The sequence below is a fragment of the Schistocerca piceifrons genome, chromosome 2 (assembly GCF_021461385.2).
Source record: "Schistocerca piceifrons isolate TAMUIC-IGC-003096 chromosome 2, iqSchPice1.1, whole genome shotgun sequence".
Classification (NCBI taxonomy): domain Eukaryota; kingdom Metazoa; phylum Arthropoda; class Insecta; order Orthoptera; family Acrididae; genus Schistocerca; species Schistocerca piceifrons.
The window spans coordinates 963,706,861-963,732,983 of NC_060139.1; the positions used below are offsets into that span (position 1 = coordinate 963,706,861).

The following is a 26,123-nucleotide window of genomic DNA, read 5'->3' on the forward strand; positions in this document are numbered from 1 at the left end:
TGTGACATATATACTATGTGATCAAAAGCATCCGGACACCCCCAAAAACATACATTTTCATATTAGGTGCATTGTCCTGCCACCTACTGCTAGGTGCTCCATTTCAGCGACCCCAGTAGTCGGTAGACATCGTGAGGAGCAGTATGGCCGGCCGCTGTGGCCGAGCAGTTCTAGGCGCTTCAGTCTGGAACCGCGCGACCGCTACTGCCGCAGGTTCGAATCCTGCCTCGGGCATGGACGTGTGTGATGTCCTTAGGTTAGTTAGGTTTAAGTAGTTCTAAGATCTAGGGGACTGATGACCTCAGATGTTAAGTCCCATAGTGCTCAGAGCCATCTGAACCATTTAGAGCAGAATGGGGCGCTCAGCGGAACTCACGGACTTCGAACGTGGACAGGTGATTGGGTGCCACATGTGCCATACGTCTCTACGCTAGATTTCCACACTCCTAAACATCCCTACGTCCACTGTTTCCGATGTGTCAGTGAGGTGAAAACGTGAAGGGACACGTGCAAGACAAAAGCGTACACGCCAACCTCGTCTGTTGACTGACAGAGATCGTCGACAGTTGAAGAGGGTCGTAATGTGTAATAGGCAGACATCTATCCAGACCATCACACTGGAATTACAAACTGCATCAGGATCCATTGCAAGTAGCATGTCCCGGGTTCGATTCCCGGCGGGGTCAGGGATTTTCTCTGCCTCGTGGTGACTGGGTGTTGTGTGATGTCCTTAGGTTAGTTAGGTTTAAGTAGTTCTAAGTTCTAGGGGACTGATGACCATAGATGTTAAGTCCCACAGTGCTCAGAGCCATTTGAACCAATTTGAACCAAGTAGCAGGACAGTTAGGCAGGAGGTGAGGAAACTTGGATTTCATGATTGAGCGGCTGCTCATAAGCCACACATCAAGACGGTAAATGCCAAACGACGCCTCGCTTGGTGTAAGGAGCGTAAATATTGGACGATCGAGCAGTGGAGAAACGTTGTGTGGAGTGACGAATCGCGGTACACAATGTGACGATCCGATGGCAGGGTGTGGGTATGGCGAATGTCCGGTTAACGTCATCTGTCAGCGTGTGTAGTGCCAACATAAAATTCGGAGGCGGTGGTGTTGTGGTGTGGTCATGTTTATCATAGAGGGGGCTTGCACCCTTTATTGTTTTGCGTGGCACTATCACAGCACAGGCCATCATCGATGTTTTAAGCACCTTCTTGCTTCCCACTGTTGAAGAGCAATTCGGGGATGGCGATTGCATCTTTCAACACGGTCGAGCACCTATTAATAATGGACGGCCTGTGGTGGAGTGGTTACACTACAATAATGGACTGGCCTGCACAGAGTCCTGACCTAAATCTTATAGAATACCTTTGGCATGTTTTGGAACGCCGACTTCGTGCCAGGCCTCACACACCGACATCGATGCCTCTTCTCAGCGCAGCACTCCGTGAAGAATGGGCTGCCATTCCCCAAGAAACCTTCCAGCGCCTGACTGAACGTGTGCTTTCGAGAGTGGAAGCTGTCAGTAGGGCTAAGGGTGGGCGAACACCATATTGAATTCCAGCATTACGGATGGAGGGTGGCACGAACTTGTAAGTCATTTTCAACCAGGTGTGCGTATACTTTTGATCACATAGTGTAGGTCGTACGACAAATTATAAGGGGCTGTCAAATGAAAGCGATATAGATCAGAAAAAGGTAGGTCAGCTGTTTGCTATTTCAAAACTAATCACCGTGACTGATAATATATTTATCCGACTGTGAGAGAAGATGGTCAGTGCCTTCAAAGAAAATTGTTTGTGGTTGCTACGAAACCGTCATTGTACCCAAGCGTGAACCTCTTCAACCGAAGCGAATCGTCAGCCACTATAATTTTTCTTCATGCCTCCAAAAATATGAAATCCGCATTGGGAGACCGTATGAGGTGTGTGTAAGGGCTTCCACGCGAAACTTCTGCAGCGTATTGGAAAATAAGTTGGTAACATGCTGGCGGGCAAATGGTTGCTAGGTTGTTTCTACTACGCTATACAAGTTTTGCTGAGATGCCTTTACACATGATCCATACAGTACCGATTTCTTCTCATGCTATTTCCATATTTTTGGAGCCGTGAAGAAAGACATTCGTGGCCAAAACGTTTTTCCATGAAGCCATTGACCATCTTCTCTCACAATGGGATAAGTGGACTAACATTTATGGGGATCACTTTTGAAGTAATAAACTGCTGAATTACTTTCTCTGATTTTTTTCGTTTTCGTTGGTCTGCCCCCTTTCCCCGTGGGACACATACGGTGTTATCAGTAAGAACCTCTGGGGATTTGAAAGACGGTTACATGAAAACTACCAGACACAAATATGACGCGTTTCAGTGGACAGAAAATCTCCCCAAGTTTTGGTTTGTAATACGTGGCGTGCCGTAGTTTGTACTAAAGGGCAGGCACATTAGAACATGTAGGCAAATCATCCATCTCTATTGTCGCACTGAAAAACGTTGTCCAGTCACATTACTGTGACTCCAGAATGAGATTTTCACTCTGCAGCGGAGTGTGCGCTAATATGAAAGTTCCTGACAGATTAAAACTGTGTACCGAGACTGTGTACCAGGAAGTTTCATATCAGCGCACACTCCACTGCAGAGTGAAAATCTCATTCTGGAAATATCCCCCAGGCTGTGGCTAAGCCATGTCTCCGCAATATCCTTTCTTTCAGGAGTGTTAGTTCTGCAAGGTTCACAGGAGAGCTTCTGTAAAGTTTGGAAGGTAGGAGACGAGGTACTGGCAGAAGTAAAACTGTGAAGACGGGGCGTGAGTCGTGCTTGGGTAGCTCAGTTTGTAGAGGACTTTCCCGAGAAAGGCAAAGGTCCCCAGTTCGAGTCTCGGTCCGGTACACATTTTTAATCTGCCAGGAAGTTTCATTACTGTGACTACCGCCTGTTTTCGACGTCAACGTGCAGTAACCAGTCATAGATGGCAGGTGGCAGCACTAGCATTTAGGTTATATCCAGCACGTTGGGAGAGGGGAGAGTCCGTAGCTCGTGGTCGTGCGGTAGCGTTCTCGCTTCCCACGCCCGGGTTCCCGGGTTCGATTCCCGGCGGGGTCAGGGATTTTCTCTGCCTCGTGATGACTGGGTGTTGTGTGCTGTCCTTAGGTTAGTTAGGTTTAAGTAGTTCTAATTTCTAGGGGACTGATGACCGTAAATGTTTAGTCCTATAGTGCTCAGAGCCATTTGAACCATTTTTGAGAGGGGAGAGGGGGGACGTGGAAAACAGTGCACTCGTTGTCATACAGCGGAAACGGAGCGGTTTACCTGACGTCCAAAGGACGTGATCATTCGCTTTCGGCCAAGGGTAAAAGTCTGTAAACTGTTCGCGTGCCGCCATGGTTAAGGTATACCGTTCATGTCAAAACTGCGCTATCCAGAACTGTCACCTGGGCAACTGAGGCATACCACAGGCCATAGATGACAGGGGTGAACGATGGCTGCGGGGATGTATCCGGCTGAATAAACGTGCAGCTGTAGAGCAACCGAACGCCCAGACAAACCAAGGGGCTACCAACAGTATCTCCTCAACGACCGTTCAGCGAACATTGCTAGATATGGGCCTCAGCAGCAGGTGCCTGGTTCCTGCACTCACACTGACTGCTGTTCATTGGTGACGAAGGCTGGAGTGTGCACTTCATTATCGCAAGTAGGCGTCCACTGAGTGTGGACAGGTGGCCTTTTCAGATGAATCACGTTGTACGCCCCATCGGACGGATGGCCATTGCCGTGTCAAGCATGAAATGTCTGAAAGAGACGCCCTGCAACAAGGCTGAAGAGTCCAGGTTGGATTATGGACCATTGTGCTCTGGTGAAAGGTTTCGTGGTATTCCCTGGGTGACTTCAGCATTGTGGAAGGCACAACGGATCAACATAAGTATGCATCTATTCTTTGGGACCATGTCTACCGTTTGCTTTTCCTCGGCACGATGGCATCTACCAGCAGGACGATGCAACGTATCACAGAGCTTGCAAGGTACGTTGGTGGTTCAAAGAGTACCATGATGAGTTTACTGTACTCCCTCGGCCGCCAGACTCCCTGGATTTAAACGCAATAGACAATCTGTGGGACCACCTCGATAGGGTTGTTCTCGCCATGGATCCTCAAGCGAGAAATGTAGCGCAGCTGGCGACGACACTGAAGTCATCACCGTCCCACATCCCTGTTGGTGTCTTCCAGAACGTCATTGACTCTGTTCCTGCATATCTCCTAGAGCTCCGCGCTGCAAACGGTGGTTATTCAGGTTTAACGTGACTCAGGTTTAAGTGTGAATGGAGAGTGCAGAACGTGCATGCAGGTAAAAACCCAGTGAACAGAGTTGCGAAGCGGGATGCAGTTGCGCCTTCCTGGGTAATTCGAGCCAATGAATTGCACGCACGTATTGACGTTAGCCTCGTCACAAACGGTGCCTAATTGTAATGTTAGCTAAAAACATAGAAAGATGTTCTCTCCACTGATGTGTGTCATTTGTCGTGAGGCTTTTGTGCAGTCATTTATTGAAATCCCAGAGGAGCTTATGAATAACCCTGTGTGTGTCCTACACCTGCCCAACATGGAGGGAACATTTTATTCATATTATTACCTCTGACTATGGCAGTAATTAAAATACCCGTACAATAATATCTTTCACTCCGTAAAATATTGGTAGTGAAATCGTTAAGAAAGTGTATTGTCCATTTTTCTATTAGAATAATAGGGACTGTGTTATAGCTTTGGTGACACTGCATGTGGAACAATGCAGTGGGCTGTCAGTTTGTGCACAAACTAACAGGAAAAGGAGAAGACAATGGACGCACGTGTAGGTGACAGATGCTGCAACTGATAATATGTATGTATCTTTATCCTAATGTAATGGTACCCGCGACTCGGACATAGTCGCTTGACCGAAGTTGGTTGTGCGGAAATAAATACACATCACAGCAATTTTGGTGGTTTCCTGATACCATCCTTTAAACAATATCGAGAACAATATTTGCAGGCCACCAGATACGGTCCGTATAAAAAGAACCTAGTTTACAAACCTCCAGTTCACAGATTCTAAGACTTTCTCGCTAATTATAATATCTAATTTTTTTTTTAAACTACGACTTAAGCTGTAACTGAGAAGCACTTTCAGTAACAGGTTTCATATCGGGCTCGACACATTTTGCTACTGGCAATCTTAACTAAGTTCGCTTTTGTTCGTCCGTGAGGTGTAGAGCGCAGTACAGAAAGGTACCCACTTCCTTGAATTCTGGAAGACATTGTCTTAATGAAGAAAATATGAGTTTACAGACTATCGGACAATATTTTTGACTGGTTTCAGGACGTCCTAGCAGATAGAAAGCAAAACGTCGCTCTTAACGGGACGAAATAGACGAATGTAAAACTAGATTCGGAAAGAATGCAAGAAAGTGTTAATGGATCGCTTTTGTTTGTAATACTCGTATATATACTACTATTGTCATTACATTTTGAGACTGACGCCTGGACAGTAGGCATCCACAAGAATCTGGATCTCTCTCAAGATGCCACATAATATGGCTTCTGGCCTGAATGCCATGCAGCCACGACGTACTCTTAAACAGATCAATATCCTCCTTCGAAATAATCGCCGTTAGCTGCTATGCAGGTCTACCGACGTCTGTATAACTACAGGAAGCAGTAATGAATTACTTTGGCAGGAGAACTCCATGCGGCTTTTGTTGTGACAGTCGTGACCTCTTCAACCAAATGAAATCTGCTTCTACGTAGTAGTGCGTACATGGAAGGAAAGAGACAAGAATTGCTTGGTGCGAGATCAGATGAGCAAAGAGGATGTGACAAAACGGTGACATGCGGCCTTGCAAGCTGCTCTTGGTCTAGGGCAGAGTGATGTGCTGGGGCGTTGTCGTGTAGCACCAGCCAAGTGTTTCCATACCACGGCTAAAGACGCTAACGACGAAATGAGTTACATAAACGGCCGACATCTCATTGTAACGGATTTTGTTTACCTTTGTGCCGTCTTTGATGAATTCCATGTGAACAATTCCATCTGAATCAAAAAACAGCTCGAGCGCCACGTGCCACCTTGCCTTTTGACCTGTCTTGTCACGGTTTCTTTCTGTCGTGGCGGTTCTGGAGTTTTCCCGGTGATGGCTTCTTACTTCAGTTGGGGATCTTACGGATACAGCCTGTTTTGGGGATCGTACGGATAAACCCTGTTTCGTCTCCAGTTTTGATCCGGTTAGAAACGTCTGATCATCGTCAGCACTACTGATCAGGTTTTCACAGCTCGTCATGCGATCATCACATTGGTCTTGCGTCAAGATGCACACTGTGCAGGGTAACACGCGACATGTCTAGGTCATCAGTCAGAATTTTGTAGCAGATACCCCTTCTGCGCCGGCCGAAGTGGCCGTGCGGTTAAAGGCGCTGCAGTCTGGAACCGCAAGACCGCTACGGTCGCAGGTTCGAATCCTGCCTCAGGCATGGATGTTTGTGATGTCCTTAGGTTAGTTAGGTTTAACTAGTTCTAAGTTCTAGGGGACTAATGACCTCAGCAGTTGAGTCCCATAGTGCTCAGAGCCATTTGAACCATTTTTAACCCCTTCTGCTGCTGCGGGGTTTGTCTACCGGCTGAGAACGGTTTGCACCTACCAGTACTGCAAACTATTCAGTCTTGCGTTCAGTTCGAACCGTTTGTAGCCGACCAGAACACACATCATCCCCCAAAATGTTCCTCGCGAAAATCGCCCAGCGCCACCTAAACATAAGACTGCGACGCACGACGCTGTCACTGTAAACTTTCTGCAGCATTCGAAACGTTTCGGTGGCGGTTTTGCCTAATTTCTGACAGAACTTGATGTTTGCCCGTTGTTCCAACAGTGACATAGTCGATTTCCGATGCAGAAAAATCGTCGGCAGAACAGCAAAAGTAGTTATGCTTACATGTATGCACTCCACTTTCTCTAGCTGGACGGGACACTAACTGACAAGGTACCATACCACGGAATCAGCATCGCGCTCTAGTTCACCACACTGTCGCTATGCGCCCACTCTCAGATCTTAATGATTGTACTACGAATATATATGGGGTGGGGAAAACGAAACTGACGGGAAATTATTCACAATTCGAGCTTTGTTAATGGGCGCCACGGAAGAGCCAAGAAATGGCCACCGTTGACTTCGAGGCAGCGTTGTGCTCGGTTTATCAAACTTAAGACACGCTCTATCTGAGGGATAACATCTATGGCGCTTTTTTTGTTTTTGTTTTCCGCTGTAGCTCTTCCAGTGTGTGACGATTATTTGAGTACACTTGGCTCTTTAATTTATCCAACAGGCAAAAATCACAGACAGAGAGATCAGCAGATCGAGGTGGCCAAGAGATTGCACTGTATGTATTGATCGTCCTCTTCTCAACGAGCATCTCACGCACTCGTAACAAACTTGCCAAGACGGTGTGTGATGTTGCCCCGTCTTGTTGAAAATATCCGTACTGTCGTTCATCTTCTGTGAGCTGACCTGTATGTGGATTAAACTGTTTCTGGACATATCAGTTAGCATTAAAAGTTTGGTGAAGGAAACGTGTTATGCGGACAGTGCGCACCAAACTCCAAACCTGGGATCATGCAATGGCTCTCCGAAGTAGGCGTGGAGATTTTATGGTGCTGGTTCTGTGAGTTCACGTACGCTCACAGAGTGAACCAGTCCTTGTCTGAAGAAATGAAAAACTGGGGATCCAAAAGTCCTGATTCCTTCGCTTAGAAACCAACAGCAGTACTCAACACGCGAAACCTCGTCTAAACGCTTTAACTCATGCACAACAGTAAATTTGTAACTATACAGGTGCAAGTCCTTTTTGATAACGTTCCTTACTTTCCATTCGCACAGACAAAAGGCGTTGAAATTTTATCGGATTATGTTCTGGGTTTTCCTCCATTCTAGGTATGTTTTCTGGGTTCGAAGTGTTTTCAGATACAGTGATGGGGATAAAATCCCAACACCAAGAGATAATTAATGAAGAGTAATGAAATTTAGGGAATACATTTGTTTAGGTAACATAGCAAGCGCGTTGTAAGCGCGAGAAAAGCGATTGCCAATGTGGAATGCTGGTACATTAATAATCGATTTAACATCTAAAATGTTGATTGCAAGCATACAAACGTGCATGCATTGCGTTGTACAGGTACTAGATGTCAATAGGTGGACTGTTGCACTTGGTCGGTCACTACAGGGTTTTGTGTTTCACGCTGAATTTGTCGTTCGATGATATCCCATAAGTGCTCGATTCGAGACAGATCTGGCGACCGAGCAGGCCAAGGCAACACGTCGACACTCTGTAGAGTATTTTAGGTTACAACAGTGCTATGTGGGCGACCGGTATCCTATTGGAAAACACGCGCTGGGCTGGTGTTCACGAATGGCAGCACAACAGATCGAATCACCATACTGACGTACAAAAAAAAAAAAAAATGGCTCTGAGCACTATGGGACTTAGCATCTATGGTCATCAGTCCCCTAGAACTTAGAACTACTTAAACCTAACTAACCTAAGGACAGCACAGAACACCCAGCCATCACGAGGCAGAGAAAATCCCTGACCCCGCCGGGAATCGAACCCGGGAACCCGGGCGTGGGAAGCGAGAACGCTACCGCACGACCACGAGATGCGGGCTACACTGACGTACAGATTTGCAGTTAGGGTGCGTGGGATAACCATGAATGTGCTCCTGCTGTCATACGAAATCGCGCCCCATGCCATAACTCCAGGTGTATCCAGTGTGTCTGGGCCGCTGACACGTTGGTTGAATGAGCTCTCGCTTGACACAGCTGAAGACGTAAAAGACGGTGGTTTGGGGTCAATGGAGTGCATGCTACAGGGCGTCTTCGAAGCTGCCCTTGAAGTAACCGACTTGTAACAGTTCGTTGTGTCACTATGGTGCCAGCTGCTGCACGAATTGTTGCTGAAGACGCAATATGATGCACCAGAGCCTTACACCGTTCAGGATGCTCTTCCTTTTCGTGTTTGTCCGGAGCCCAGTCCTCTTGCGACTGTACATTCTTGTTACCACCGCAGCCAGCAATCAAGTACAGTGGCTACGTTCGTGCCAGGTCTCTCTGCAACTCCACAGAAGAAACATCCAGCTTCTCGTAGCCCTGTTACACGATCTCGTTCAAATCAGTGAGGTGCTGATAATGACGTCTTTGCCGCCTTATAGGCATTCTTAACTAAGACCAGCTCATTATGTCCAGTATCAAAAATAACGAATACTCACGACAGTTATAGCGTGTATTTAAAGCGAACCTGATTTGCATCCTCATAATAGCGCTACTAGAGCCACTCTTGTGCGACTGGCGCGAAATATGAATTAACGTCATCTTTCAGAGGTGGAAACACTCCAACAAACTATCGTTTATCTCGCACAACTCCTCCTCGGAATTGGGATTTCCCTTTTTTTTTTTTTTTCTACACGTAACACTCGAAAATGAGCACGTGCTGTTTTATTATGAGCACCGTTTCGTGTTGCATTCGGCTGTTCATGAGAAACGTCAAATAACGTCACTCCGTAAATGTAATGTGAGAGTGGTGTACTCAGGATAGAGCACGCGTGAGATGTGCACCCGCAGACGTGTAACAGCAACCGATTGATGCATCAGTACCACGCTCTTCAGCATTTTCCGTTACGGTTAGTTCTCCTATGCATTTGTGTGCCTTCCGCGCCTTTCTTACAAATATTTTGTGGGCCAGTTTCATTTTGCCAACTCTATGCGTAAGTCTAGCCTACTTGCAGTGACATCAAATGTTCAAATGTGTGTGAAATCTTATAGGACTTAACTGCCAAGGTCATCAGTCCCTAAGCTTACACACTACTTAACCTAAATTATCCTAAGGACGAACACACACACCCATGCCCGAGGGAGGACTCGAACCTCCGCCGGGACCAGCCGCACAGTCCATGACTGCAGCGCCTTAGACCGCTCGGCTAATCCCGCGCGGCAGTGACATCACAACACGCGGTAGATATGCACTACGACCGATAACCATCGCCGAGTGTTTTTTTTTCTTTTTCTTTTCTTTTTCACGTTGGGGTTCAACTCAGAATGAACAAAGCATAGTAACGAGTGGTTATAAGTAAAGTGCAGCTACCCACAGAGGTCAAGTGTGGCCAATAATTATCGTGTGACAACGAGACGTGGTAAATATTGTAATGCTTTATTCCGGAATCGATTTACACAGGAACAAAATTAGTTCCTAATTTACTCATCAGGTGCAAATCTGTCGGTGTGAATGCAAGAAAGACATACAGAACTGTTTCCATGTATAGTGGATTAGAAACGAGATGTAGGCAAAGAAGGTCAAACAAGTGAGAAAGACTTGCAAATTATAGATTGCAGCGATCAGTCGTCCTTTTTAATTTTATTGGCAGATCTAGATTTTAGCTAAAAGCTAGCCATTCTCAATGAATACATATTCAATGAACTGTGATGAAGCCCGACCAACAGGCATTACATGCATTGAGCGAAAATAATAGTGATATCATTGAGAATCGCTAGCTTCTAGCTGAAATTTACATCTGCCAATAAAATTTAAAAAGGACGACTAATCGCTGCAATCTATAATTTACAAGTCAATATAACAGTCGCTGAGTGCAACAGCTTTCTGAATGGTAGGTAACCTGATGAAGTGAGAAAGACATAAGGCTAACTAATTATTAAATACCAATTATACGCTTTGTTAATTTTGATCGCCGGAGACGTCGACGAGATGCTGCACAGCGCCAGATTTGCATCTGGTGGGCAAAATAGGAACTAATTTTTTTCCAGCGTACATCGGTTCCGAATAACGCATTACAGTGTCTACAACGTTTTGCTGCAATACGGTAATTACAGCTGACACCGGACCTTCGTGAGTAGTACAATCCCCCGGTGGTTGTGCGGAAGACGCAGTAGGGAGTTGCAGTCTGCCCCACAGCTCGTCATCCGTTACGATTTTCCCTTCTTCCTCCTCCTAAGAGCGGCTTCCAGCACCTCCAATTTTCGGTCTGTGCTCTCACATTACATCCTCTAATCCGTGAAGAAGCCATGCAACGCACTGTGCGCTCGTGGCTGTGGGGATTAGATGCGAGAGGGCGGAGGGTTGCGTCAGGTGTCACTTACTAATACGAGAGCACGTGTTGTCGTTAAACTACTGACAAGGGAACCTCCCCATCGCACCCCCCTCAGATTTAGTTATGATTTGGCACAGTGGATAGGCCTTGAAAAACTAAACACAGATCAGTCGAGAAAACAGGAAGACGTTGTGTGGAACTGTGAAAAAATAAGCAAAATATACAAACTGAATAGTCCATGGGCAACATAGGCAACATCAAGGTTGATATGGGCACAGGAGCGCCGTGGTCCTGTGGTTAGCGTGAGCAGCTGCGGAACTAGAGGTCCTTGGTTGAAGTCTGCCCTCGAGCGAAAAGTTTACTTACTACTCGTATATTTTTGCAAAGTTACGATCTGTCCGTTCGTTCATTGACGTCTCTGTTCACTGTAATAAGTTTAGTGTCTGTGTTTTGCGACCGCATCGCAAAACCGTGCGATTAGTAGACGAAAGGACGTGCCTCTCCAATGGGAACCGAAAACATTTGATCCAGGAAAACACCTCTGATATATTCTATACGACACTGGTGACGGCATGTGCGTCACATGACAGGAATATGTAGTCGACCGACCTAACTTGCACACTTGGCGAATGGGTAAAAAGATTCTTCTATCTTGCCCGATTTAGGTTTTCTTGTGGATGTGATAATCACCCCCAAAAAAGTGATGAAAACATAAGGGTGTGTCACATAAACTGCAACAAATGAATGCAACAGTTTCACAGTCGCACAGTTTTCTCTGTGCTCTGTCAAATCATATGTTTTTAACGTTTTAAAATTTTTCCTTGTGTAGACCGTCAAATCCTGCATATATCCAAGCAAATCTGAACATGTCCTGGAATTTTGGAGAGCGAAATTGATTATGTGTGAGTGCCTGAACTCTGATAATTGTCTGAAAATGAAAATTTAAACGTTTTACTGGATGAAGACTTGAACCAAGGACCTCTTGTTCCGCAGCTGCTCACGCTAAGCACGGGACCACAGCTCGCCTGTGCTCACGTCATCCTTGATGTTGCCTATGTTGCCCATGGACTACTCAGTTTGTATATTTTGCTTATTTTTTCATAGTTCCACACAACTTCTTCCTGTTTTGTCGACTGATCTGTGTTCAGTTTTTCAAGGCCTATCCACTGTGCCAAATTATAACTAAATCAGAGGGGGCTGCGATGGGGAGGTTCCCTTGTGAGATACACATCGGTCAGTCACTACACGTCGGGCGTGGTCGTCTAATGGGGAGGAACGCCTCCACCGTTTTTATACCAACAAGCATTGCCATCAGTACACTTGCCTTACAGGAGTTACCCTCAGAATATAGCGAAATGGCCATCACATTTCCTGCCATCAGACTTTAAATCCACTTGGTTGGATGTAATCTATGGGAAGATTCCCACTAGATTGAAGTTACACAATGTCATTCTAACCCCAGACCCTCTCTGCAGGAAGTCTCCGTTACAGGACACTCTCGCTCATAGATTCATTTGGTTGGATCAAAATGGAATGTGGTCGTGGACAAGAGAGGACTGGCGTTAATAACCAGAACGAGACTTACCACTAGAAACTTGAGAGTCATTTTTCAGCCGGACTGGCACATGTTCTTATGGACCAAACACCGGTAGTATCCTTGGTACGTGGCTCATTTCATTCACTACTCGATCACTATAGCCACTTTGGATACACTGGACTTTCCATCTTATGTGCAACACCGACATTGGATCACGCGACAACAGCGTGGGTAAAAACACGTTGAGTGGTTCCGAAAGATTTAATCATCTCTCTTGGTTTGCACTGACAGGAAACGCAAATATTAATTCAACGCTCTTGAAGTGCTAATGGTTTTATCCTGAAGAAGGTTTTTTTTTCTTTTTTTCCATTTTAAGCTGGTTGAATTTAATTTCAAGAATCAAGATTATAAAAGAAAAAGAAGAGAAGAAGTAAAAGGGAGAAAACCATTGCAGACTGTAATGTAAGAAGCTAGCCATAGAAAGCATTTTTGGAGAGGGCGTGCTATTCGGAGAGTTGGGAAGAAAAAGAACCGGAAAAGAGCGTACCTGGAAACTGAGATGTCGCGTGGTCGTTTCCTGTTGGAACGACGGAGATTTTTCCTGGTTGTGTTGTATTATTTGCGGATCTAGTGGCGAGAACCGTGCCCGGAAATAAAAAGGTCGCTTGTTAAAGTGCTGATCAGACACTGAAATTTCTGAGTCTACCTTTAACCTCGTCTTCACGTCTCAGTGATGTGAAGATTCGACAGGGGCGACGTATGGTTCGGAATCAACGTTAAACTGTAGGTCCTCTTTCCCAGGTAGGATTAGTGGGGTAAGCGAAGCGGCGTCCAATCGAAAGACTGGCACCAGCCCGTTGAGCCGCAAGGAATTTTATTACTTACTATACAACTCAGGCTTTACGCCAGTTGCACATGAGAAGATACCATTCGTGAGCAGCGCGGAGTGACGTCGTCTTACTTTTGAAGGCTCTCCGCAACTCGTGCAGCGTACAGCGTCGAATGACATCATGACAGCTGCAACCCTTCGTACGCCGGAGCGAATGGAAGCGAACACGTGCGAACAAACATTCGCAGATGATTCTCCAGTGCTCACTGTACCACTCGCTTGTATCTGCGAACAGCGTTTACACTAGAAGGAACGTAAGTGAACACGAGTTGTCGAGTATGGCCAATGAACACCGCGTTTTGGGTTTTTGGCGGTAATATCTACATCTACATCCATACTCCGCAAGCCACCTGACGCTGTGTGGCGGAGGGTACTTTGAGTACCTCTATCGGTTCTTCCTTCCTTGGCACACAGGATACAACAGTATACAGTTAGGGCCACGATGCAAAACTTTGATAGTCATAAAAGTAATTTTTTCATGGCGAGGCCACTGTTTTTGACGAAGTAAGCAAACTGACACAGGAAAAGAACGAGTTAGGTGCCTGAATTTGTTCGTAAGCGTGAAACGCCTGGATGAAGCGCGCTTAGCATCGAACTGCAGCATAGCTTTTCGTAGCATTATACCAAAACTTTGCACATTTGCTGCTTCGTGCATTTCACTGGCTTCTCAGTACAATTGAGAAAGGTAGCATGCACACTCTGGTTATGAGCAATTGGAGATATTTACGTTTAGTGACTCTTTCGCATTTCAATGAGCAATAATTGCTAGGTACAGTACATCTTATTTTCTGACGTCTGCAGTAACATACGCGAAGAACTTTGTGGATTTTTTATGAGGAAGATAATGTAAATAAATATTATTAATGAAACATGAAATACATTTTCAAGCTGTCGCATAGGCTACTTTGCAAATTTTGCTATAATTTTTTTAGTGAGATATCTAGTGCAACATTAGTGTACAACATTGTTTTATTTATCATCAAAAATCTCTAACACAATATTGATGCATCAGTCACGTAATTACAGCTGGCATGAACGTAAGTAATGAGAATGATCAAGTCTTCCGTATCTTTTCAATTTTAATGAGCACAGCAGATATATTTTCGCACATGTTTACTTTCAAGGAATTTTCCTTTTTAACAAAAATCTATGAAACTTGTACTTATTCACTCCGTCCCAGCCTGAAGCAAGCGTCTAGTGAATTTAACGTCTTCCTCACGTCCCAACTGGCTCTTAAAGAGCTTCGGATTTTTTCTAACAATCGCAGTCTTTTCCTTCGCCTTTTTCGCTGTGGATCCCTTAGATCTCAGAAACACCTGTGACACTTATATTCTTCTATGAGCAGCATTACGTTCTGTTCAGGCCACTCCGTCGTCCATGCTACTCACGTCAACAGAAAAATTAGACAAGATAACAGAGGAGAGCATTCTGTACTGTTAGCGCCTAAACGGAGAGAACACGAAATAGACCGACAGTGCGAACACTTGCGAATGCAGTTCACATGCGCTGGCCTTCTGTGAACAACAGAGAGAATTCTCTTTGGTTCGTGTTCATTCGCTTCTATTGGCTCATCTGTAAATCAGCTGTTACTCCCGAAACAAAAGGTCGTATTACAGTGAAGTAATTTCTGCGAAATTCCAAATTACTTTCAATTCTCAACAAACTGTATTTGCCATTAATCGTAAATCTAGATGCTGAGCCTTTTTTAACGGTTTAACGGAGACCGTTAATTTACACATGCATCTAGTGATCATCAGATAGCGTACCACTGTCTTGGTCTAGTGAACAGACTGCGGTAGTTTAGTGGTAGCAGATCACACGACAGCGAGGCAGGCAGTCGACTTAAAAATAGATTGTACTAAACACGTCTTGGTAATACAGATTAACACGTAAAACGTGGTGTTCAAGTTAACAGTTGTCTTGGTCGAGGCAATTTACGTCACAAATCTCTGTAATACTGTCATGTTAATGAATTACCATGAAGAGAACGGTCTATTGACACACAGTCAACAGGGATTTAGAAAACATCGTTCTTGTGAAACACAACTGGCTCTTTACTCACACAATGTGTTGAGTGCTACTGACAAGGGATTTCAAATGGATCCAGTGTTTCTAGATTTCCAGAGGGCTTTCGATACTGTACTTCAGAAGCGGCTTGTAATGAAGTTGCGTGCTTATGGAATATCGTCTCAGTTATGCGACTGGTTTCGCGGTTTCCTGACACAGAGGTCACAGTTTGTAGTAATTGACGGAAAGTCACCGAGTAAACCAGAAGTCATTTCTGCCGTTCCCCAGGTTATTGTTGTAGACCCTCTGCTGTTCCTTGTCTATGTAAACGATTTAGGAGAGAACCTGATCAGCAGTCTTAGGTTGTTTACAGATGACGCTGTCGTTTATCGTCTAGCAAAGTCAGCAGAAGATCAAACTGCAAAACGATTTAGAAAAGACATTTGCATTGCTCGAAAATTGGCAATAGACCTACACAATGAAAAAAGTGAGGTCATCCACATGAGATCTACCGGTAAGAGGAATCCGTTAAACTTCGGCCACACGATAAATCAATCAAATCTAAAGGCCGTAAATTCAACTAAATACGTAGAAATTACAATTACGAGCAATTTAAATTGGAAAGAACATATAGAAAATGTATGGGAAGGCGAACCAAAGACAGTTGTTTGTTGGCAGAACACTTAGAAGATGCGAGAGATCTTTTAAAAAGACTGCCTACACTATGCTTGTGCGCCCTCTTTTGGAGTACGGCTTCGCGGTGTGAGATCCTTGGCAGATAGGATCAACGGAGTACATCGAGAGAGTTCAAAGAAGAGCAGCAAGTTTTGTATTATCGAGTAATAGGGGAGAGAGGGTCACGGACATGATATAGGATTTGGGGTGGAAATCATTAACACAAAGGTATATCTCATTGCGGTGAGATCTTCTCACGAAATTGCTATTACCAACTTTCTCCACCGAATGCGAAAATATTTTGTTGACGCCGACCTACATAGGGAGAAACGATAATCATAATAAAATAAGGGAAATCAGACCTCGCAAGGAAAGATATAGATGTTCGTTTTTCCGCACGCTGTTCGAAAGTGGAATACAGAGAAGTACTGTGAAGATGGTTCGATGAACCCTCTGCCAGGGACTTAAATGTGATTTACGGAGCATCCACGTAGGTGTATACGCAGATGTAGATATGCTCTCCACGTCACACGTCAATACAGGTCTGTCACGTTGCACGACGCACATCAGTGCTTCTAATACTTGCCAATAATGCTTGCAAATAGGGCTTCTGCTGTCTGTTTTCCTGACCAAGATAATTATTCACTTGTATGGGACGTTTTTGTCTGCTCGACAGCGGAAGCCCCATTTGCAAATGTCAGATCTATTGATGTACGTCGTGTGACAGACTTATGTCGATATGTGGTGTGGGAAGCATACTACAGCGGATGGGTTTCTGCGTCTACGTCTAAGTGAAAACTCAGCAATTCACACGTAAGCGCATGACAGAGTGTTCGTTGGGCCACATGCACACTGTTTCTCCACAGTTCCTCTCTCGAATAGCACATGAGGAAAATGGACACATCAGTCTTTCCGTGCGAGCTCTGATGTATCTCATTTTATTGCAGTGATCATTTTTTCCCGTGTAGGAGGCAGCCAACAAAATATTTTCGCCTTCGTATTGAGAGTTGCTGATTGAAATTTAGTGAAGATATCTCGCCACAACTAGAAACGCCTTTGTTTTACTGAATGCCACCACAACCCGCTTCTCTATTCGTGACTCGTTGCCCCCTTTTTTTGTGATAATACAAAACGAGATGGCCTTCGTTAAACTTTCTCGAAGTCCAGCGTCAATCCTATTTGATAAGGATCCCATACCGCGCAGCAATACTCCAGAGGAGGACGGACAAGCTTAATGGAGATAATTTTTTTAGTGCATTTGTTCCATCTTTCCAGTGTTTTGCCAATAAAACACAGTCTTTGGTTCACCTTCCCCACGACATTATCATTGAGATCGTTCCACTTCACATTGTTCGTAATTGTAATCCCTAGGTATCTGGTTCAGCTGACAGCCTCTAAATTGTGTTTTTCATCGTGTAACCGAAATTTAAAACAGTGCTTTCAGTACTCATGCTGATGACCTCACACTTTCTGTTGCTTAGAATGAATTGTCACATTTCGCACCATACAGATATTTTATCAAAATCATTTTGCAGTTGGATTTCGTCTTCTGATGACTGTATACGACAACGTCATCTGCAAACAATCTAAGAATGGTGCTCAAACTGCCTCCCAAAACGTTTGTTTAAGTTAGGAACAGCAGAGAGCCAGTAACACTTCCTTTGGGAACGTCAGATGTCACTTCTGTTTTACTACGTGAGTTTCCAACACTCGCTACGAAATGAGACCTGTCTGATAGGAAACTTTATATTAATTTTCAAGATCAAGATAACTGTTAACTACGACAGGATATTTTGTATGTTTACCTATATTATCAAAATGTCTTTATTGTAATGCAACTTGACGTCATTTAAAAATAATGCTTCGTACTGAAACTATTGATCAATAAAGCATACTTCAGTATCAGCAGTTTATGATGGTAGCATGAATTTCTTCAAGCATCCATAAGTTCGTAGCGTTTTTTCCCTAAGTTAACCGCAACAGATACAAATAACAGAGACTTCAGTCACCAATAACATATTCTCCTTCACTATTTGCAAGACTCTTCGTTGATCCATTATGGATCGTGGGACGACGGCTGGCATGAACTTCTTGATGCAATAATTTACCAACAGCCGTATGATTTGTAGAAATTTCTTTTATTTTACGAACTTCTATGTGCTACCAGTTTCGGTATTACATTGATGCCATCTTCGGGCCCACTCGTCATAGTCGTAAAACCGCTATACACGGAAGGAGGCATATAACTGGATCCGTGAGTCAATCGTCCTGCAACAGCTATTGGTGGCCAGGCGACACAGTTTGCAAAACTGTCCCAACGCTGGGGTAACTTTTCCGTTCAGCGACTGCAGAAACCACGCGGTTTTGAGGCAAAGAGGTAGACGTGTCATGTTCGGAAAGCTCTTTCATCAGGAAAGGAAGTTCCTTGAAGGTTCTTCGATAGAGAGCGGAAAAGACGAAAATCTGAGGACGCAAGATGAGGTGAATACAGTGGGTGCGGAATGATTTGCCAATTCAACTCCTGTCTTGTGTTTTCTGTCAGTGTAGCAAAATGCGGGCCGGCATTATCGTGGGGTAGCATCACTTCACGAAGACTTCCTGGTCGTTGTTCTTGGACTGTCTCCGCATGATGTCTCAGTTGTTGACAGTAAATGTCAGCAGTGATGATTACACTTCGGGAAAGCAATTCGTAGTACACCACACCGCCGCCGTTCCAACAGATGCTAACATTATCTTTTATGGGTGCGCGCAGGTCTTTGCACGGCATATTGCTGCGTTGTCTGGGGTCAACCCTTCCTTTCTTTTCCTTATGTTAGAATAAAGAACCAATTTCTCGCCACGAGTAACGATACAGGATAGGAATGGTGGGGTTGCTGACGAGTGATTTGATGACGAGCAAGCAGAGATGCACACACGGCTACCCGTTGATTTGTGTTATTTTGGCTGAGACAGCATGCATTACCCGTACTCCCCATTTTTGATCCTTCCGCATTTGATGCAAAGTCGCGCTATGGTGAAATGTTCACAGTTCATCACATCTGCCAATTCTCGAGTACAAACGATATTCATCAAGTCCCGGAGATCTTCCTGAACTTGGAAGGTCACTGACGTGAAGGCGATCCACCTTAGAACAAGAAAACCATTTTCTGGCCCCGCTCTGTCCAATGGCATTATCCTCACACACGGCACAAATTTTTCTGCCCATTTTCGATGCTGTCACCCGTCTTTTAAAGTCAAAATATGTTGGAATTGTTGCGATTGTTCCACTTGGAATTCCATTTTAAAATGTCCACAGCTCCACCCGCTACCTCCAGATGACAAAATGGCAATGTGTAAACTCAAACAGCAACGATGAACTACAAATAAACAACAACAATCAATACGTTCGATAAAGTTCCCTACAGTCCTTTAATGAACAAAGTAAGAGCATATCGACTCTCAGACCAATTGTGTGATTGGATTGAAGAGCTCCTAGATAACAGAACGCAGCATGTCATTCTCAATGGAGAGAAGTCTTCCGGAGTAAGAGTGATTTCAGGTGTGCCGCAGAGGAGTATCGTAGGACCGTTGCTGTTGTGTTCAAATGTGTGTGTGATCTTATGGGACTTAACTGTTACGGTCATCAGTCCCTAAGCTTACACGCTACTTAACCTAAATTATCCTAAGGATAAACACACACACCCATGCTCGAGGGAGGACTCGAACCTCCGCCGGGACCAGCAGCGCAGCCATGACTGCAGCGCCTGAGACCGCTCGGCTAATCCCGCGCGACCCGTTGCTATTCACAATATACATAAATGACCTTGTGGATAACATCGGAAGTTCACTGAGGCTTTTTGTGGATGATGCTGTAGTTTATCGAGAGGTTGTAACAATGGAAAATTGTACTGAAATGCAGGAGTATAGTGACTTTTCTGGAGACTAGAAATCTACTCTGTAGGAATCAGCATGGGTTTCGAAAAAGACGATCGTGTGAAACCCATCTCGCGCTATTCGTCCACGAGACTCAGAGGGCTATAGACACGGGTTCCCAGGTAGATGCCGTGTTTCTTGACATCTGCAAGGCGTTCGATACAGTTCCCCACAGTCGTTTAATGAACAAAGTAAGAGCATATGGACTATCAGACCAATTGTGCGATTGGATTGAAGAGCTCCTAGATAACAGAACGCAGCATGTCATTCTCAATGGAGAGAAGTTTTCCGAAGTAAGAGTGATTTCAGGTGTGACGCAGAGGAGTATCGTAGGACCGTTGCTATTCACAATATACATAAATGTCCTTGTGGATAACGTCGGAAGTTCACTGAGGCTTTTTGCGGATCATGCTGTGGTATATAGAGAGGTTGTAACAATGGAAAATTGTACTGAAATGCAGGAGGATCTGCAACGAATTGACGCATGGTGCAGGGAACGGCAACTGAATCTCAATGTAGACAAGTGTAATGTGCTGCGAATACATAGAAAGAAAGATCCTTTATCATTTAGCTACAATATAGCAGGTCAGCAACTGGTGGCAGTTAATTCCGTAAATTATCTGGGAGCAGGCATTAGGAGTGATTTAAAATGGAATGATCATATAAGTTGATCGTCGGTAAAGCAGATGCCAGACTGAGATTCATTGGAAGAATTCTAAGGAAATGCAATCCGAAAGCAAAGGAAGTAAATTACAGTACACTTGTTCGCTCACTGCTTGAATACTGCACGCCAGTGTGGGATCCGTAACAGATAGGGTTGATAGAAGAGATAGAGAAGATCCAACGGGGAGCAGCGCGCTTCGTTACAGGATCATTCGGTAATCGCGAAAGCGTTACGGAGATGATAGATAAACTCCAGTGGAAGACTACGCAGGAGAGACGGTCAGTAGCTCGGTACGGGCTTTTGTTGAAGTTTCGAGAACATACCTTCACCGATGAGTCAAGCAGTATATTGGTCCCTCCTACGTATATCTCGCGAAGAGACCATGAGGATAAAATCAGAGAGATTAGAACCCACACAGAGGCATACCGACAATCTTTCGTTCCACGAACAATCCGAGACTGGAATAGAGGGAGGACCGATAGAGGTACTCAAGGTACCCTCCGCCACACACCGTCAGGTGGCATGCAGAGTATGGATGTAGATGTAGATATTCAGTTCTGCAGTGACCTTACTAGCTGTTGCCCTCTTATTTTTCTCCGTAGTTTTCTTCAATGACCATCCATCGCGATCCCTGAACACAATTTTGTCCGAGTTATGACTTTGCGAATATTGTTTTGCCACTTTCCTTGTATGCGGTATAAATCACGCCCCGTCCTCACAGCTGTTCTTCTGCCAGTACCTCGTCTCCTACCTTCCAAACTTTACAGAAGCTCTCCTGCGAACCTTGCAACGCACACTCCGCTGTAGAGTGAAAATTTCATTCTACAGTACACTTGTTCGCCCACTGCTTGAATATTGCTCACCAGTGTGCGATCAGTACTAGATAGGTTTGATAGAAGAGAGAGAGAAGATCCAACGGAGAGCAGCGCGCTTCGTTACAGGTTCATTTAGTAATCGCGAAGGCGTTACGGAGATGATAGATAAACTCCAGTGGAAGACTCTGCAAGAGAGACGCTCAGTAGTTCGGTACGGGCTTTTGTTGAAGTTTCGAGAACGTACCTTCACCGAGGAGTCAAGCAGTATATTGCTCCCCCCTACGTGTATCTCACGAAGAGACCATGAGTATAAAATCAGAGAGACTAGAGCCCACACAGAGGCATACCGACAATCTTTCTTTCCACAAACAATAGGAGACTGGAATAGAAGGGAGAACCGATAGAGGTACTCAAGGCCTCTGCAACACACCGTCAGGTGGCTTGCGGAGTATGGATGTAGATGAAATGCAACCACCGGAACCGGAATACCAATACGAAAAACAAATACGATACAAACTTACGCGCCAGCCTAATATAAGCTGAGGAGCGCATTTGTTGTTGTTGTTGTGGACTTCAGTTCTGAGACTGGTTTGATGCAGCTTTCCATGCTACTCTATCCTGTGCAAGCTATTTCATCTCCCAGTACCTACTGCAATCTACATCCTTCTGAATCTGCTTAGTGTACTCATCTCTTGGTCTCCCTCTACGATTTTTACCCTCCACGCTGCCTTCCAATACTAAATTGGTGATCCCTTGATGCCTCAGGACATGTCCTACCAACCGATCCCTTGTTCTGGGCAAGTTGTGCCACAAATTTCTCTTCTCCCCAATCCTATTCAATACTTCCTCATTAGTTATGTGATCTACCCATGTAATCTTCAGCATTCTTCTGTAGCACCACATTTCGAAAGCTTCTATTCTCTTCTTGTCCAAACTATTTATCGTCCATGCTTCACTTCCATACATGGCTACACTCCATACAAATACTTTCAGAAACGACTTCCTGACACTTAAATCTACACTCGATGTTAACAAATTTCTACTCTTCAGAAACGCTTTCCTTGCCATTGCCAGTCTACATTTTATATCCTCTCTACTTCTACCATCATCAGTTATTTTGCTCCCCAAATAGCAAAACTCCTTTACTACTTTAAGTGTCTCATTTCCTAATCTAATTCCCTCAGCATCACCCGACTTAATTCGACTACATTCCATTATCCTCGTTTTGCTTTTGTTGATGTTCATCTTATACCCTCCTTTTGATGACGCTATCCATTCCGTTCAACTGCTCTTCCAAGTCCCTTGCTGTCCCTGACAGAATTACAATGTCATCGGCGAACCTCCAAGTTTTTATTTCTTCTCCATGGATTTGACAAATATTATTTAAACCGTGAGGACACTAATGTTTCATAATTCTGCATCAACGTTTGTGTGGAGAAGTGTTCGGCGACTCACCGTGGTCCCCGTAGGCGGCGGCTGCGGCTGCAGCGATGAGGCAGGCTGCCAGCAGGAGTCGTCCGTTCTTGGGGAGCGCCATCGCCGTGTGTCGCGTGCAGAGCCCGGAGGACTAGTGCCGCCGGAGACCCCCCTCGGCCGCGACGCCGCCTGCCCAGAAACCGAGACGGCGCCCCTCCAGTGGTGGGCGGACATTAGCGTGTTAAGGTAGCACGCGCACGCGCCGCAATACCGCCCACGACTACCTCGCCAGTAGGTCGCAATGCGACACTCTACCCAGCGGCTGCCGGCGACGTCCGGCCGCTCCGGAGGTCCGAGAGTCTGCGTTACTGCCTATTGTCCACAGAGCTGCTGAAAGAAACCCACCCACTGGACGCACACTCCAGCCTACCTAGCCAGAGCATTAGAGGATAATTTACTTATATAAGTTCGTTTAAGCGGGGTAGGACGTCAAACGGGCCGACTTGGAGCAGGAGAGGCACCACAGGACATATTAATTTCCACTGTCTATACTTTTACAAGCAAATTCATAAAACTTTGTCTGAATGACCAGGAAGGATTCAAGATTCACACTCGTAGCAGCGGAAGTTCAAAAACATAACAAAATAATTTTTTTTACAAGTGAAATTTCATCATTTTTTCACTTACTATTGGCTGCATTTGTAGCTATAGGTACACTTTTCTTCATAAGTAAGAGAGACTGTTCGATGAATTTTGCACAGCATACAAACCATACTTACAGGTGTCTGAAACTCTAGAATCTATTTAACTTATGAGAAAATGAATGAGCTGTTACGTTTTAAACTTTATGTTTAGAAACAAATCAAATTTTGTAGTTAATTTCTCAATTTACCACAGTTTTTAATAGATTTGTAAAATTCTTGAGTTTCATACACCTGTAAGTATGGTTTGTATGCTGTGCAAAATTCATCAAAGAATCTCTCTTACTTGTGAAGAAAAATGTACCTATAGCAACAGCCGGCCGGTGTGGCCGAGCGGTTCTAGGCGCTTCAGTCTCGAACCGCGCGATCGCTACGGTCGCAGTTTCGAATCCTGCCTCGGGCATGGATGTGTGTGACGTCCTTAGGTTAATTAGGTTTAAGTAGTTCTAAGTTGTAGGGGACTGATGACTTCAGAAGTTAAGTCCCATAGTGCTCAGAGCCATTTGAACTATTTTGAACCTATAGCAACAAATGCAGTCAACAGTAAGTGAAAAAATGATGAAATTTCATATCTAAAAAAAATTTATGTTGTTATGTATTTGCAGTTCCACTGCTATGAGTGTGAATACTGAATCCTTCCTGGTCATTCTGACAAAGTTTTATGAATTTATTTGTTAAAGTATAGACACTAGAAAATAAAATGTCCTGTGGTGCCTCTCCTGCTCCAAGTCGGCCCGTTTGACGTCCTACCCCCCTTAAGAGTTTAATGACCCACTGATAGAACAGTCACTCATTTGAGATCTGGCCCCGCTGCGCTTATTGACAGAAGCGCCACAGTGTTTGAGGCACCGGAGTCGTACTCGAAGACCTTTTTCAGTGATAAGATCCGCAACAGTTCTAATCTTTTTTTTTTTTTTTAATTTTCTCAAACGAAAGCACAACCCGGTTTCAGGACCTATGTCCAACCTTCAGATACGTCTCTAAAGTTATAAATAAAACTCTGAGATGAAAAAAATCATGCGACAGTGATATGCACATACACAGATGGCGATAAAGATCAGTTCATCGGCCGAGCTGTCATTTACACTTAGGAAATTGATGAGAAAAGGTTTGCGACGATTATGGCCGCACGACGGAATTAACAGGCTTTCTACATATCGACATATATACTCTGCTAGCCACCAAGCGGTGCGTGGCGGAGAGCACAGTTCGCGCAAGGTCATATTTCCTCCCCTCCCCACTGTTCCACTCGCGGATCGCCCGAGGGGAAAACGACTGTCTGGACACCTCAGTACGAGCTCTAATTTCCCTTATCTTTGAATGGTGATCATTGCGCGATTTGACAGTTGGTACTAATAATACGAGGCGTATTTTTTAAGTAAGTACCGTTTCGAAATTAAAAAAAGACGTGCTAAGATATCTCAATAATTTTATGTTTACATGAAAGCCTGTACCTTATTCTATGCACTGACGCCATTACAGTCTGATTCTTCTTTGTTTACGTTGTGTACTGAGTGTTTAAGGTGCCTCCGATAATCGTGAGTCCCGCCGACTGTGAAGTGCTGGCTGTTATAAGGTTTCTTAGTGTTAAAGGCCTAAAAGAGATCGATATTCATCGTGAGATCTGTGCAGTTTACGGAGAAAACATTATGAGTGATGGAATAGTAAGAAAGTGGGTGAGAGCATTTAAAGACGGCCGCACAAATGTGCGTGATGAACAACGGAGTGGGCGTCCTTCGGTCGTTAATGAAAGTTTGGTGCAGGAAGTGGACAATAAGGTGAGAGAAAACAGACTCTTTACGATTTCCTCCTTGCGGGATGACTTTCCTTATGTTTCTCGTAGTGTTTTGTATGGCATTGTGACCGAGCACTTGAATTACCGAAAATTGTGCGCACGTTGGGTACCGAAAATGTTGACGGATGTGCACAAAACCAAACGTTTAGACAGTGCATTGACTTTCCTCGAGCGGTACCACAACGACGGTGATGATTTCTTAAGCCAAATTGTTACGGGCGATGAAACAAGGGTGGCCTACGTCACACCAGAATCAAAGCAACAGTCCGTGGAAGTTGAGCAAAGGCATCGATTTTGCTGCAAGGGAATTCCCGTCCGCATGTGGCGAATCTGACCAAAGATCTCATCACATCTTTTCGATGGGAAACTCTAGATCATCCTCCGTACAGCCCCGATCCTGTGCCCAGTGACTACCATCTGTTCCTGCGCTTGAAGAAACACCTGGGTGGTCAGCGTCTTGAAGACGATGACGAAGTCAAAACAGTTGTGATGCAGTGGTTAACAAGTTAGGCCGCAGACTTCTATGAGGAGGGTATTCAAAAACTGGTACAACGTTATGACAAGTGCCTCCGTATTGACGGAAATTATGTAGAAAAGTAGAATAAGGT

At 44.7% G+C, this 26,123-nt stretch overlaps 1 protein-coding gene across 1 annotated transcript in view; it reads right to left on the reverse strand.

Annotated features, from left to right (window-relative positions):
• Positions 1 to 23,199, reverse strand: part of LOC124776851 — a 230,150-nt gene extending 206,951 nt beyond the window's left edge. The window contains exon 1 of the mRNA XM_047252024.1: positions 23,059 to 23,199. Coding sequence (XP_047107980.1) covers positions 23,059 to 23,140 — 82 coding nt within the window. The 5' untranslated portion in view covers positions 23,141 to 23,199. The remainder of the gene's footprint in view (positions 1 to 23,058) is intronic.
• Between the last annotated feature and the right edge of the window lie 2,924 nt (positions 23,200 to 26,123).